Here is a 16,322-nt window from a genome sequence, read left to right as displayed (position 1 = left end):
CCCGGGCTCCCAGAATGCATCTTGCACCTTTGCTCGTTTGTACTTATGTCACATAGCGATTACCTCTCCGTGACCTCAACTTTACAGACCCTGTGTGGGCTCAGTCCCGTTCCAGCAGCAACACTTCTGCATGTGCTTTCTGCAGCAGACTCTCATAATGCACCCAGCATTGCACAATGTGAAAATAAAATTTGCTTGGCTGGACTTTCATAAATTAAATTTTTATGCATTTTCTTTTACAGATGTATTAAAATGTTCATCTCCACCACCTAAACTCTGATCCAGACAGAATTGTAAATTGCTGTTGGGTCCAGGAGGCACTCAAAACAGTAATTACAGGTTAATCTGCATTCTCAGAGTGCTTACAGTAAAGATAAAAAACAGTTATTACCAAATCGCAGCCAGTGCTGAGGCTCACACCCATGACAATTAAGGGGGGACGCACAAAATGGACTGAGATGTTTTGGCGGCCGTCACACTGTCGTCAGTACCAGAGATATCATGTACAACTCACAGAGCACTCACAGTGGGGGGAGGGCACACAGAACTGCACCACCTGGGAAAAGGTGACTTAGTGTCCTACACACATTCATACATACGTGTATACAGTGAGCACCTGCGTTTAGGACAATGACATTTTTTTTTCATGATTTGAACTCCTGAACTCCACAATTTTAGATTTGTAATCAAACAATTAGCATGTGGTTAAAAGGCACAATCTCTGTTCTTATTAAAGGGTATTTTTATACATTCTGGCTCGACCAAATTGTGGAAATTGTTTAAAAATAGCTGTAAATAAAGGCAGAGCCAAATCAAGAAAACATATTGTGAGGATCCCATTTGAGATTCATTTTGGACTTCACAGGTCCATAATATTCAATTTTTTAAGAATATATGAAACATATATAATAGTTGAAAATAATCCTCTAGGAAGAGGTTGGAAGCACCAAAGACAGCAATTAAAAGGACTTCACAAAAAAAGTGAGTTTACACAAGCTTGGCCCATCCAACCTAGAGCTCCCCAGAGATTCACTCTCACAGAACAGACTTTGATATCTTTAATGGGGCCGCACACAGACCGATGTGATCCTCATCCAGGATAGAGGAGATGGAAGCGTTCACGCTGCGATGATGATCACATGACCTCCAGCCTTGCCCACCCTACCGTCGGAAGCACACGCAGCAGAAATGGACTCCTGCGCACGCTAAGATCACGCTGCTCCTGTTCCAACATTAAGGCCCGACTACAAAGGGAAGAGATCAAAGGGCCGAAGGGCCCCTTGTGACTGCAGCTCATGAATAATTCATCTCCAGGGCCACTGAGGCGCTAAACGCACCCAGCGGACGCGCTGCCGGCACTCCAGACGAGCGCACGGAGAGCAGACCTGCGCCCGACGCCTCCAGGTCAAGCCCCGCCTCTTTAGAGGGGTCCTACCGGCTCCGGGTTCGAGTCCTGACCCACCCGTGCGGCTCACAGCTCACTCAGACACAGAGGAAGAGCTCGTCTTCCTCTTAGGATTGTACCAGTCAGGCACCTTATCACGCGACTGAAATGCTCTGAGCCTCTCTTCCCTATTCTGACCGTATCACGTGCAATATTCTCCTAATATTCTCCCCCTCCCCGGGGAGGCTGGGACCGGGAGGTGAGCGCAGCCTTGGATGGGGTGAGCCCTGCCAGGGGTCAAAGGTCGCGCGTGCGTTACCTGTTGATGGTGAAGGGGATGGAGGTGGGGAATGTTACCTGTTGATGGTGAAGGGGATGGAGGTGGAGAATGTTACCTGTTGATGGTGAAGGGGATGGAGGTGGAGAATGTTACCTGTTGATGGTGAAGGGGATGGAGGTGGGGAATGTTACCTGTTGATGGTGAAGGGGATGGAGGTGGGGAATGTGACCTGTTGATGGTGAAGGGGATGGAGGTGGGCAATGTTACCTGTTGATGGTGAAGGGGATGGAGGTGGGGAATGACACCTGTTGATGGTGAAGGGGATGGAGGTGGGGAATGTTACCTGTTGATGGTGAAGGGGATGGAGGTGGGGAATGTTACCTGTTGATGGTGAAGGGGATGGAGGTGGGGAATGTGACCTGTTGATGGTGAAGGGGATGGAGGTGGGGAATGTGACCTGTTGATGGTGAAGGGGATGGAGGTGGGGAATGTGACCTGTTGATGGTGAAGGGGATGGAGGTGGGGAATGTGACCTGTTGATGGTGAAGGGGATGGAGGTGGGGAATGTTACCTGTTGATGGTGAAGGGGATAGAGGTGGGGAATGTTACCTGTTGATGGTGAAGGGGATGGAGGTGGGGAATGTGACCTGTTGATGGTGAAGGGGATGGAGGTGGGGAATGTTACCTGTTGATGGTGAAGGGGATGGAGGTGGGGAATGTTACCTGTTGATGGTGAAAGGGATGGAGGTGGGGAATGTTACCTGTTGATGGTGAAGGGGATGGAGGTGGGGAATGTTACCTGTTGATGGTGAAGGGGATGGAGGTGGGGAATGTGACCTGTTGATGGTGAAGGGGATGGAGGTGGGGAATGTGACCTGTTGATGGTGAAGGGGATGGAGGTGGGGAATGTTACCTGTTGATGGTGAAGGGGATGGAGGTGGGGAATGTTACCTGTTGATGGTGAAGGGGATAGAGGTGGGGAATGTTACCTGTTGAGGGTGAAGGGGTAGGAGGTGGGGAATGTTACCTGTTGATGGTGAAGGGGATGGAGGTGGGGAATGTTACCTGTTGATGGTGAAGGGGATGGAGGTGGGGAATGTGACCTGTTGATGGTGAAGGGGATAGAGGTGGGGAATGTTACCTGTTGATGGTGAAGGGGATGGAGGTGGGGAATGTGACCTGTTGATGGTGAAGGGGATGGAGGTGGGGAATGTTACCTGTTGATGGTGAAGGGGATGGAGGTGGGGAATGTTACCTGTTGATGGTGAAGGGGATGGAGGTGGGGAATGTTACCTGTTGATGGTGAAGGGGATGGAGGTGGGGAATGTTACCTGTTGAGGGTGAAGGGGTAGGAGGTGGGGAATGTTACCTGTTGATGGTGAAGGGCTGCCGGGAGGGCTGCTGCTTTGGCATGCATATGATGCTGGGCGAGCTCCGGTTGGGGCTGCCCATGCTGTTGGTCCTGCCGCCCATGCCGATGCTCTGCCCCACCTGGGAGTGGTTCATCATGTTCCTCGTGTTCATGGGCAGGATCGCCCTGTGGGACGGGAACAAGGGGAGGGGGGGGGGGTGAGGGGGGGAGTGCCTGGCAAACCTTGTGCCGCTGCTGCTGTAGAGTAGCCATGAATTTTGTTTCTGGAACTGTATGCTATTCTACAGATTCCAGTAATAATAACACTTTGACAAGTAGGTTTGTTAGAATGTTTTCTTTCCCAAATTCAAAGACAGTGATCTAGAACTCCACTGCTTTCAGTTACCAGCAGTGATTGTGACATCAGCGTTAGAATGTTCAGTTAAGAACGTTCAGTTAAGACCGGGGGGATCGGACGGTGGCGGCGGCGAGGCGGGACGTACCTGCTGGGCGAGGGCGGGGTGTGCAGGGACATGGTGGGGACGCCCGTTGTCGGGGTGACGTGGCTGGGCAGCTGGGACCCCTGCGTCAGACTGCGGCTCAGCTGAGGGTTGTTGTTGCTCATGCCCCGCATGGGGAAGCCCAGCGCACCTGGAGGGAGGGGCCACAGAAAACAAAACGGCCAATCAGAGCGACGGAGGGACCACAGACAACAAGAACAGCCAATCAGAGCGACCGGCAGACACACTGGGGGGGTGGGGTTAAGAGCCTGCCCCCTGGCACTGACCCCGGATCAGTTTCAGGTTTTTCTAAAATAATGGCGTGGTTAGGGTTAGGGTCGCTTAACCTGGTGATGCAACCATGCAGGCCGGCTCCTTTAAGGTATCCATAGCAACAACCCACACACCTGCCTACATTTCCTGCGAAAAGAAAAAAAAAAGTGGAGGCGAGGAGTTTGAAAGTGCGACAGATGTCTAAACACCTCTCTGCGGCTGGGGGAGTTGGAAAGCCTCGTGCTCTACCCCCACCCCCCACCTCCCCCTCCAACCGATTTCCCAAGCACCACCTGTGTTCTAAAAGGAGCTTTCATTTTGTTTTTTCTAAACGCGTCAATGAACAGCACGCGTTTCACGTTAATTCATGAAAATCCACGGCGGGCCTTCGCCTCCAACGCCAGCGGCGAGCCCTCCGCTCTGCGGCAGCGCTGCTCAGCCCGACCGCGGCCGGCGTGACGTTTCGAGTGTCATCACCCCGGCCTTCTGGCCTGTGTGTTCGCTGAATCGGACCCACGCACGCACGCAGCACGCCAGCTCAACACAGAGACGGGCGGATCCTGCGTGCGAACCCTGCGTGCGGACCCTGCGTGCGGACCCTGCGTGCGGACCCTGCGTGCGGACCCTGCGTGCGGATCCTGCGTGCGGATCCTGCTCCGAGCCCTTCGCCTGTCAGTGAGCTCTCATTGGGCGGTGTGTTCGCAGGGTCACTGATCCCACAAACGCAGCGAACGCAGCTGTGGGGCAAAGCCACAGAACCCCGAAAGAGAGCAGCGCCTGCACCCGCTGAGCCGCGCCCGTCCCGCACGGTTCCATCCGTCTGACACAGGTGGGTCACAGCCGCTTCCTGTACTCGCGCTGGCGCCTCGACTCGCCCCCCCGCCCCCGCCCCCCGCCCCCCGCCCCCCCCATCGCACTGAGGCAGTCCCAGGTGCAAGCAGCAAACAGCCTGAGGCGAGCGTGTGGCTGTGCATGTGACTGAGCGCACGCAGGCAGGCTGTACTCACTCTGTGGCCCATATAAACTAGCACCCAGCTGGGACAACTGGCCTGACGACGACGGCGATGGAGATGCCAGCATCTGGAAGACAGGGAAAAGGGGGGGAAGGAGGGGGAGAAAGCGAGTCAGAGACAGGATTTAAAGGATTTAAAGGCATTTAAGGCACATTTCACGTATCTGAGAACACCCCCTCTATTCGTAACAACCTGAAAACAGGCATTTTTAAGCCCGTTGTTCGGCTGCACCAGTGAAAGGCATGAACCTGCAACAAGCACAGGCTGGCAAACAGAGAGCGAAACTCTCAGGCCCTCTGAGCTGCAGATGGCACACCTGCCTGCTCTGCCACAGAAGGCGTTCAAAGAAAACACCCCACCTGCTAGCAAGCAAGACAACAAGCACCACAAAGGGACCCCACCAGGCGATTCGCTTTATTGTGTTCGGACCAAAAAAATTAATTTGTTCCAAAACAGGGAATCGTTCACAAAAGACCTGCCGCTAACACACTGTACATTTGTTAAATGGATGACATCAAAAAAAAAAAAAAACCCCCCACATTTTAATCAAAATGTGCCAAATACGGTCAAAAACTATTTCAGATGAGGATACTGCTCCACCTCATTCAGAGAAAAACAGAATAAAACAAGCACACACTTTTGTTTTGCTTCCTCAATGCCAGGATTATTTTTGTCCTTTCTTCCGCTTTTAGAGTAAAAGTGATTTGCGATCGCAGCAGGGGAGCAAAACAAGCCGACTGTACAACCGAGAAACCCCACACCGCTAACGCTAGCCTACATAACGCGCTACACCAAGCCCAGCACAACACGACTTCACATTCAGCCCGAGCTCCAGAAACAGGGGAAGCCCGGTAACCTGGCGAATTTACTGTACGGGCAAGGCACGGAGAAACAGGACCAACGCAGCATGAACTGGGGTTAAATTCACGTGATGAGTATGTTTGTTGGGGCAGTGCTGAACGTCCTCACACTTAGCCGGCTTAAAGCTGCTAAATTAGCATGACAAACACACACTGCATCAATACAGCACTTACTCCAGCAACTACGGCTACTCAAAGCACTTCACAAATAATGCCTGCAATTCACCCATCACGCACGCACGCACGCACGCACGCACGCACGCACGCAACCCAACGGTGAAAGGCAGCCATGCAAGGCGCCAACCAGCTCGGCAGGAGCAATTAGGGGTTAAGTGTCTTGCTCCAGGATTCGAACCAGCAACTCTCAGAATGCCAGCCGTATGATCAAGATGTACAAAAGCAACGGTCAATAAATTATCACAATAAAAACTGAGCCAACAGGCCTCTGTCTGCAAAGAAACTGTTCATCCCTGGGGGAAATGTCATATTCCACAAACTCTTGAACGTGATATTCTGTGAACGACTGAAAAAATGTAAGAATCGTCAGAAGAAGATTGTTGCTGCCTCCTTGAGAATCATCTGAACCCCAGGACACAATGTTGCAACATCAAAAAGGCCTTTTTCCGTCTTCGCCTAGATAAATCAAACAGCCACCATCTGGCACCCTAGTTCACATTTCAAACAGCATGTGGCCCGAGGTAAATAAATAATAAATAATAAATAAATAAAACTGAAGCTATTCCACTCACAAGTCACATTTCAATGAGCTGCAGCCCGTCTCAGGATGTTCAGTGAAGCCGCTACCTGCTGCACCCTGAAGCGGTGATGAATAAGTTTTAGAGACGCAATCGATGATCAGAATCGACGGGATTCCGTGGAGAGCCGGTGGAAGACCGGCGGGGAGGTGGGGGGGGGGGGGGGGGGGGGGGGGGAGGGGGTGGGGAGTTGTTGGGAGCGAGGAGGCGCAGAAATCTTTCAGGAGAGGAGGTCAAGCTGTTTTCCACACAAAAAACGCACTGTGTGCGTGCGTGTGTGTGTGCTATCGAATCGGCACCTTGGAAACACCATTTCTGCTCCTTTACAACTCCCAACCTGTCTCTTCACAGGGCTCAGCTCCCCTCCTCCAAACACAATCACACCTCACGCCAAACTCCCAGCAAAAGAGCTCTCCTTTCAAACCCACGCAAACCGCAGACAAAGCTCCACGCAAACCTCTTTGTGCACCGTCCACCCCTGTCCCCACCCCCTTACCCCTCGCACTTCTTAGAACCACACAATCTCCGCACCGTCGGACTTTGTCCTCAGGAGTGACCGATAAGCGCAGAACAGAACTGAACGCTGTCGGACAGGAAGGCCCGTCCTCCGGCGTGACCAGACGGCTGGAGAATGAGCGCACACACGGGGACCGTGTTCTGTGCCTGGCTATCAGGGGAAAAACACCACAAAGCCTGGCACAGGGACGCATCCTGTGACCCGTTCTGACGGCTAGGAGTCAAGCCATTTCAATTTCGTTGCAAAATATAAACATGCATTAAAAAGTTAAGACTATTTATTGCTGTACTTAAAAGGGAAAGCTTAAAGAGTGTTATTGCTTAGGAGTGTTATTGCCAAAAAGTGTTATTGCCAGAAAGTTTCATGGCACACAAAATGAAAAGTAGGAAGGTGCTGTCACAGGGATTGAACCTTGGACTCTCCCTGGATTTACAGGTCCAACCAGCCGTGCCAGAGAGGCTGGCAATCTCAGAGCAGTCACAGCCAAGAACTCGAGGAACAGATCAGTAACAAAGGCAATAACAAATCCAGATCAGATAACAACTAGCTTTTATTACATTACTGATATCAGAATTTTACCCTAGACTAACCGTACCAACAGCCAAGGGCCATACAGTACCAGATTAGATGCTTTACAGTCTTCTTGTGATGAGCCACAGCTCATCACAAGAAATGCATAAAGTTATGGCCAGTTTCATAAGAGCAACCATAAGAATGACTGTATTAAAACAAAACCAGGGTGCCTGTGCACATTTTGTGCCCCCATATAGTAACAATGCAAAATCAGCGGGACTGTAGAGTGGCTCATCCTGTTAAGGCTCCATTGCATGAACGGGCCTGCGGTCTGGGGTAGAACCCAGACCATGCTGCGGTGGAACCCAGACGGCACTGGTGTAGAACCCAGAAGGTGCTGGTGTGGAACCCGGACGGTAACTTACATCTTTGTCTGATCGATGGGGGAACATGGAAGGTTGTGGATAGTACATGCTGTCATCGGGGAAATCGCTGTCCACCCCTTCTACAAACTTCTTTCTCGTAGCACTAAACATGCTGTATGTCACCTGTGGGGAGAGAAGACAGAGGGGAACTTAAAATGGCGGCCGTGGACGCACACGCGGAGCCCCGCCCACCCACGCCAAGGGGCGGAGCCCCACCGGGGGGACCCATCAGAGACGGGGGGGCGAGGGCAGGGGGGCTGTGGAGGGCAGGTCACATGGTTTCCAGCACAGCGGAGCTTCGCTTATCTTCCCAAAACAGAGCGGGGGAGACGTCGCGTGCGAGAGAGAGCGAGAGAGAGGCCGCGCGGGAAGCGCTCGCGTTATCTGCCCTCCGCACGGTTTCCCCGGAGACCGCCAGCTCTGGAGAGCCGCCAAGCGCTGGGGTGCGAGAGAAACTACGCGACGCCGACGCGAGGCCGCGAATCGACAGAGTGGCGAGCTCATCGCGAACATCCGCGTCCCGTCGATCACCGAGCGGGAAGCACTGCCAGGTTTCAGTTCAGAGTCATTTAGCGCACGCTCTGGGTTTCACTACAGCTGCCACACTGAGGTTAAAGTGTCTGCACCATCACTAGGATATTTGTTCCCCACACGTTGGAATAGGTTTCCAAAGAGTCAAACTGCGGATGCTGCTGAACAGGCCTAAACGGGTCATGTCAGTGTGAAAGATCACACTGCGTATCTTGGACAGAGATAAAACGCACTCACACCACAGCAATGCAAAGATCCTGAACTACACATTCAGAGCAATACTGAATCTGGTTTCCTTAATTTTCTGTAATTGCATCATGCTCTAACTTGCAAAAACAAATTTTTAAAAGCCACAAAAAACATTAGGCCACAAAAAAAAAAAAAACATTACCCACATTGCCACAGGCAAGAAATATGCCATCATTGACATTGCATATACAAAAAAAGAAATATAAAAAGTGCAATCTGGTTGAAACAGTTTGAAAACAACAGAGCTGAAGTATGTGCAGATCACTCGTTGTGAGATGAAAGTGCCTTTCAAAACCTCATAAACGCTCCGACAGATTCTCACATAAACGCCTCGACGCTCTTCATCATTCCCAACACCCGCCATTACTTTCATAACCACAATAAAACGGGCTGTTTCGGACCTGGATGCTGATTGGCCGAGGCCGCATTGTACAGCGACTGTAAATCCGATACAGTAATGGTGGTTCAAACAGCCTGCTTGTAAACTGTATCGCTCCATGCAAAAACAGTCACTTCCAAATAATATTACAAAACACATAATATTGTGTCATCAATTAATTGTCTCCGTACGTTGTAACTGTTTTATGAGAGCAATACGGCACTCCAGGCCATGCCGTACCGTAAATACTGTGACGGTTACAGGGGGCTGCCAGCGTTCTATTTCGGGGAGTGCCTAACCGCACCACCTTTCGGCTTTGCCTGTGGCATCAGAGGCCGAGGAGCCGGCTGAAATACTACACCTCGCCCCCCCCCCCCCTCCACCGCAGCCCGTGGTTCCTGGCAGGAAAGCGCCATTAAACATTAATGAGCCCTTCGCTGTGGTACGGCACAACACACCATCACATAGCCTGTGTGTGTCTGTGTGTGTGTGCACGTGCGTTTGTCTGTGCGTGGACGGCTTCCTCCTACACGGGGAAAGCGGGGCGGGGCGGGGCGGGGCGGGGCGGGGCTGGGCCAACGTGACCCCCCCTCCGCAGGGGAGCATGTCATCAAATCACAAGCCTGCAGAGCTGCTGTGAAATAAAGGGTTAAACAAACCTAAACGCCAGCCTGCAGGAGCGAGGGGGCCTGGGCCGGGGAGGGGCACAGCCGGGAGGGCGGGGCGGACAACGGAGTCCAGGATCGGAGGGGGCTGGGCTCACACACGCCCGGCTCGAACCAGAGTCTGAACTACACACACACACGGAGGGGAGCCCCACGCTTTCTATCCGTGGCAGATCGAACGGGCTATTTACAGAAACCGTGACTCCAATCAGACCGTCACAGCGGATTCAAACTGGCAGGTCCTACGGTCCTCCAGGAACGACCCTGCCGCCCAGGCTCAGTTACAGCAAATGGGAAACACACCAGAACGACTGCACCACTCGAGCAGACGGGTCTGAAGAGTGTGTGTGTGTGTGTGTGTGTGCGCATGTACACACACACATGCACACACATACATACACACGCACACACATACTTTCATTTCAGTAATGCTTGTTGCAGTATAGCGATGCAATGTGATGTGATCTGGGAGAATCACATTCGGGGGGGGGGGGGGGCATGTTTCCTGGAACGTATGCCTCGAGGGTGGGGTTCAGTGGCAATCCTCAGATATGGGCAAGTGCCAGTCCAAGGCTGGCACAGCCAGGGGGGATGCCAGCTGTGTGGCGTGGCACGGCCCAGAGGGTGGCACGGCCAGGGGGGGATGCCAGCTGTGTGGCGTGGCACAGCCTGGGGGGATGCCAGCTGTGTGGGGTGGCACAGCCTGGGGGGATGCCAGCTGTGTGGCGTGGCAAGGCCAGGGGGGGATGCCAGCTGTGTGGCGTGGCACGGAGGGAGAGCAGATTAGCACACAGCTGTGGAAGGCATTTGCCATTTCTAATGCGGCTTTACAGCAGCTGCCGTAATACTGAGTAATATTGCCTGCCCAAACAGACACAGCAACATGGAGGACACGGACGGCCAGAGAGCACCAGAGAGAGAGAGAGAGAGAGAGAGAGAGAGAGAGAGAGAGAGAGAGCACCAGAGAGAGAGAGAGGGGCAGGCATCACCATCCTCGGCTACATGAAACCAACCTGCCGTAGATAAGCCAACTGAATAACTGCCAACGCAACATATAGACACTAGGCAGCCAACAATGTCACAACTGCCCTTCTGCAGATCACAGATCCATATACAACGGTATTTCACTCTTCTCAAGGGAGCTTTAACAATATTGACACAGGTAAAATGGTCAAGGTCAAAGTAAAATGGTCAAGGTTAAAGTAAAATGGTCAAGGTCAAAGTAAAATGGTCATAGTCAAAGGGAAATGGTCAAGGTCAAAGGGAAAACCTGTCCTGGACCTGGGCTGAACTACCAAACGCAGCGGGTGACACAGGCAGGCCTCTGTGGGCTCAGAGTACACGGCGATGAGCGGGACATCAGGGCCACCTCCCGCCAGTGAGAGCCTCGGCCTGACAGTAGCGGGATTACCGCCACCTGCCCTCCGCCATTCTCAGAAAAACATTTTAAGCTGGTTGCCGGTGGAACGCCATTGGCATCACGCACTCAGCTTTCGAAGAATTCGGCACCAAGCACGCGAGAAGGTTAAAGCCATGTAGGCCAACTTCGGCCAAACGCATTTGTGGCTGTATAAAACTGCCACTTTTTTCCGGTTACATTTGCATTTATTTGTTCCTTCGATTTATTGCATCATTTCAAGTATGTTGGTCACAAATATATCAATTTCAAATGTCTGCTGGACACTGGTGCTAACAGTGGCAGTTTGACACATGGAAATTGGGCCCAATTTTAATGAAACCTCTCAGAAAATGTAGATAAAGTCCCTGACGCTTAGTTTCCAGTTTCTGAGCCCTGAGATAAGCTCCATTTCAACTCCTCCAATATGGGCCCTAACCACCGGTCTACCACCGTCTCTTCTCCAGTTATAATCAGGCTAAGCAGTGTCAGCAGGTCAGGTGATTCTGCACCCAGAATCAGGCTAAGCAGTGTCAGCAGGTCAGGTGATTCTTCTCCAGTTATAATCAGGCTAAGCAGTGTCAGCAGGTCAGGTGATTCTGCACTCAGAATCAGGCTAAGCAGTGTCAGCAGGTCAGGTGAATCTTCTCCAGTTATAATCAGGCTAAGCAGTGTCAGCAGGTCATGGACTGAGCACGGCTGAAGCCTTGACCTCGCTCTTCCAGACAAACCCCCAGTCAGCCTCGAGAAGCTCAGCAAGCAAAGGTCACGCCCTCAGCCTTTACTTCGACGGACGGCCTTTGGTGGCAGGGAGGGGGGGCGGTATGATTTAAGAAAGAGAGCTAGACTGGGTGTGGGGGGGTGAAAGAACGGGGGTTATACAGACCATCTGTGCGGTGTGCATGGGGGGGGAGGGGTCCGCTCTGGCAGACAGAAGCCAGCTGCCCGGGGGAATATTTGGGGTGGGCGGGGTGGGAGTGGGGGACTGTATGCATCCAAACCGCAGACACATTCCCAGCGAACCAATACACCCCCCCCCCCCACCCCCGTCCCTGCCCCACCCCCACCCCCACCCCCATCCCAACAGGCGCCACAGCAGGGGGTCCAGGTCAAAGACAAACGTGAAAAGGACGGCTCTGTGCTCCAGTTTCATAAAGGAAGTGTCATTTGCCCAAAAAAACACTGGTGATTAATGCAGCACTTTATGAGCACTTTGAATGGGCCATCTTCTGGGGTTCTTCTGCGTGAGTGCGTGTGTGTGTGTGTGTGTGTGTGTGTACGCGTCGTGTGCGTGCATGTATGTGTGTGCGTGCGTGTAGTGTGCATGAGTGAGTGTGTGTGTGTGTGTGTGTGTGTACGCGTCGTGTGCGTGCATGTATGTGTGTGCGTGCGTGTAGTGTGCATGTGTGAGTGTGTACACGCGCGTCGTGCATGAGTGTGTGTGCGTGCGTGTAGTGTGCATGAGTGAGTGTGTGTGTGCGCGTGTGCGTGTAGTTCTACTGAGGTGCACATCTGGCACCTTGCACTCTCTCAGACTGAGACAGCGCAGAGCGGACTGGAACAACAGGAGCATTCAGGCCGTGGTGAGGACGCACGTTTCTGGAGGCTTCATAACAAGCGAAAAAGGGAACTGAGAACGAAGAAAACGACTCGAAAGTGACTCCCTCACCCTGGGAAAACGGCGGCAAAAAGGCAGCAAAATCAACAAATAAGGAAATGGGAAAAAAAAATGTTAAGTCAAATACTAACAACGAAAATGTTTCAAAGTTCATGAATAAATCTGAATCATGATTTTTTTTATTTTAATATCCCATAACGTTTTGTGTATTTCCAATCAAATGGCCAGTTGAAATTAATTTACCAAACTGCTTAAACTGAAAAGGAACTGATCCCCCCCCTCCCATCCCCCCAACAAAAAAAAAATACATCATACATTTGTGTGGTAACACCCATCAGACCAGGCCATAAACCCAGAGAGTGAGGCGAGCGTGGGCGTGTGTGTGTGTGTGTGTGTGTGTGCGCGTGTGTGGGGCGAGCGTGGGAAGAGTGTGTGCGTGCGAGCGTGATCAGCCCGTTCTGAGGATCGCTGCTCCTTCACGCTGCTCCTGCCGCTTCTCGGTCATCTCCACAGTCGTAGCCGCGAACAATTCTGATTAACAGCCTCATTTCTCCTCTTCTCTTAATTGGTCGATTTAGGCATAATCACAATCGCAATTAGACAAACGGTTGCCATGTCAACGGCTCTTACAAACCCTTGCTTCAAAAGTTCTTGCCTATGAGTGTGCGAAAGCTAACTTTGTGATGCATCTAAATCCACCCGTTACAGAAACTTAGAAAGCTCATTGCTAATAAAGACGATGAATCACGCGGTGATCTTGTGTAGGCGGGGGTGCAGCTGGAAGCAGCGAGTAAGGCAGCTGCCGCTGCATCGGTAGCTCACCACCGGCGAAAACTCAGGAGCAGAGGAACTCAAACTGTAACTTCCCCTTCCACACATTAGGATTGACACCACAAAAGGCCCAAAATTGCTTAATCTGGGCATATTGTCAAAGGAATAAACAAAAGCAATGCAAACTAGCCCAGTTCCCTGCGTCCACCCATCCGTACGTGCACACCCATCACCAAACAGCTGACCCATTCTGAGGGAGATAATACGAGTTTTAAATCGTGTGGAGGGTCATTTCACAAAGTAGCCCCCACCCCTCTCCCCCAACTCAGAGGTAGCTCTGTTCCAAGCCACAGCTGCCCTGGGCGGCCTCATATGCATTTACATCACTGCTGAACTCCCCCCCCCCCACACACACACACTTCTGCCCTCCTCCTCTGCACACACACCTTCAGCCCAGTTTCCTCCACCCATCCATCCATCCGTCTCTGCAGAGCCGTCCATCAATCTGTGCACACCCACCCAAACGGACGTGCTACACGGCTGAACGGCCGGATTAACCGCTAAAACACTGAAACAGGCGAGGATGGCGGCTGACGCAACTTCAGTATGAACACGGACCAATGGGATTAACTCAGCCAACCGTTCACCACTCATTTCCTCTTCTGTTTCACCGCACGACAGACACAGGTGTTCAACCAGATACAGCGGGCGGGTCGGGGGGGGACAGGGGGGCGGGGGGGTAGTCCTAGCGTGCCCCCAGAGTGGCAGTACGGGCGTAACGTCACTGTACGGCACTCCTGTAGGTGCTGGGACCTCCCCAGGCCGTCCACCTCAAATACGAACGCACGTTATCGCTTAAACGTGGGATCGGGTGATCCGGGAGGTCACCTACGCGGGGGGTGGGGTGTCACACGGGGGGGGGGGGTCACCTACATGGACGGCGGTCACGTGTGGGGTGTACTTCATTTCATTTTGAGATGCGTGACGGGACACTGGAGACGGTGTTCAGTCTGGCGGCTGCTCATTAACATACGGGCTCGTGCTCAGTCCTCATGCTCCGCCCTCATTAAAGGTCTCATTAACCCGCCTGTGTGCAGCAGGAGCGTCGCTGAACACCACACGGCTCCTCCCTCTCTACGGCCACACTCAGAGAGCTCCCAGGCCCCCAGTGTGCCTTTCACCCCGATTCTGCTCTTTAAAACCAGCCCCAGGGCCAGTCTGCACACTCTACCCTACACACACTGGAGAAGGTTCTAACGCACTGGTGCCAGCTTGGTACAGTCGACATATGCACAGATATGCACGGGCCAAACTGAAGTATACTTCCTTTCTTTTTTTTTTTTAAATAAATAAAAAACTAACAGGTAAAAAGCAGCGCTGCACTCAGGACCATTCATCCTAAGGACGAGGAGGAGGAGGAGGAGGAGGAGGAGGAGGAGAAGGTGATGATGCAACTGCTGATGTAAACGCTGATGTAATCATCCAACAGCCCCTGAGCAGCACTGGAGGGATGTTCCAATGAGAGACCTGCAAATCCAGGAAGGGCTGAGCGTAAAAACAGAGCAGAACAGCGGCTACCCACAATCCCTCACTGCAGTCCCCCCCGATGCTCACTTCTGTCTGAGGGAGGGAGTATAATATCCCCCCCCCCCCTCTGATAATCACCATGAATGCTCACAGACTCTCTGAAGCCAGACACGTGGCGGGCATCTGAATGGGCCACAGTGCGTCGGTGCTCCTTTGAGCGGGCAAGCTGTTGGCAAGGGTGCCAAAACAAATGCCGCCAACAGAGCACGCGCTCCTCGAAAATTTACAGACGCGCGTGTCCCAAGCTCCTCCCGAGGAAAAAAAAAAATTAAGCTTGGGAGGGGAGGGGAGGGTTCCACTCCAGCCCAAACAAAGCACACCTCACTCAGCAGCTACAGCAGGGCTGCCCAGCCCTGTTCCTGGAGATCTACCGTCCTGCACGTTTCCACTCCAGCCCAAACAAAGCACACCTCACTCAGCAGCTACAGCAGGGCTGCCCAACCCTGTTCCTGGAGAGCAAACTTCCTGTAGGTTTCCATTTCAGCCCTAGTTTGGCACACCTGACTTTACTAATTAGCAGCTCAGTGAGATCTGTAGCTGCTGAGTGAGCTGTGGCTTCGTTAGCGTTGGAGGGGAAGCCTACAGGACGGTTAGAGCTCCAGGAGCAGGGCTGGGTTAGGGTTAGGGTGAGGGTTAGGGTTAGGGTTAGCACCGCTGCAGGCAAGCGATGGAGAACGCTCGGCCTGCGCGTGACTCAGCCGGGTTGCCATGGCGCAGCTCGCTCGCTCGGGCGCAGAGTGCCCCCCGCACTTCCGGCGGCCGGTGGGGTAGCGAACCGCGTCCGAGCGGCCGCCGCGTTTCTGAGGCGGAGAGAGAGAGAGAGAGAGAGCGGCCGTCGGCGCGGCGGAGCGGAGAGAGCGCCATATGCACGGGACGCGGCGAGCGCTCCGCGCCATCTGTGCCGCCGCCCCACGTCGCTATGCCAACGGGCCCGCTCCGTCCCGCTCCGCCAAGAACGCGCTGCACGTCCGTGCGTTTCCGTAGAGACAGCGATGCTCATCGCATACCGCAAGGCAAAGATGGTTAACGCGGTATTGCTCCGTAAAAGCGGTGACCAGCAGGAGATGCCACAGGCAGTACAGAATCCGCTGGCAGTCAGGGTTGCCAGATCACTTCCCAGTTGGGGGCCAAAGCCAGTGTTGCTTTAGAATTCCGTTAGCACCCTTTAACATTCCCTCATGTACATGCGTGTGGGACGCACGCTCTGCACTGGATGACCATGCCGGCTCAGACTCCACTTTCTCCACATAAACCC

General features: G+C 52.9%; 1 protein-coding gene across 2 annotated transcripts in view; it reads right to left on the bottom strand.

The window, feature by feature from the left end:
• The window catches only part of LOC118231961 (CCR4-NOT transcription complex subunit 2), a 44,517-nt gene that overhangs the window by 14,871 nt on the left and 13,324 nt on the right, over window positions 1-16,322 (bottom strand). For both annotated transcript variants that reach the window (XM_035426399.1, XM_035426400.1), the window contains exons 2-5: window positions 7,872-7,994; window positions 4,796-4,868; window positions 3,519-3,666; window positions 3,034-3,201 (exon numbers count right to left, since the gene is read on the bottom strand). In XM_035426399.1, coding sequence (XP_035282290.1) covers window positions 3,034-3,201; window positions 3,519-3,666; window positions 4,796-4,868; window positions 7,872-7,994 — 512 coding nt within the window. The remainder of the gene's footprint in view (window positions 1-3,033; window positions 3,202-3,518; window positions 3,667-4,795; window positions 4,869-7,871; window positions 7,995-16,322) is intronic.

Source organism: Anguilla anguilla, chromosome 7 (genome assembly GCF_013347855.1).
Source record: "Anguilla anguilla isolate fAngAng1 chromosome 7, fAngAng1.pri, whole genome shotgun sequence".
NCBI lineage: Eukaryota > Metazoa > Chordata > Actinopteri > Anguilliformes > Anguillidae > Anguilla > Anguilla anguilla.
Note: the sequence above shows the minus strand (reverse complement) of the source record. Positions and strands in the feature narration are given on the sequence as shown.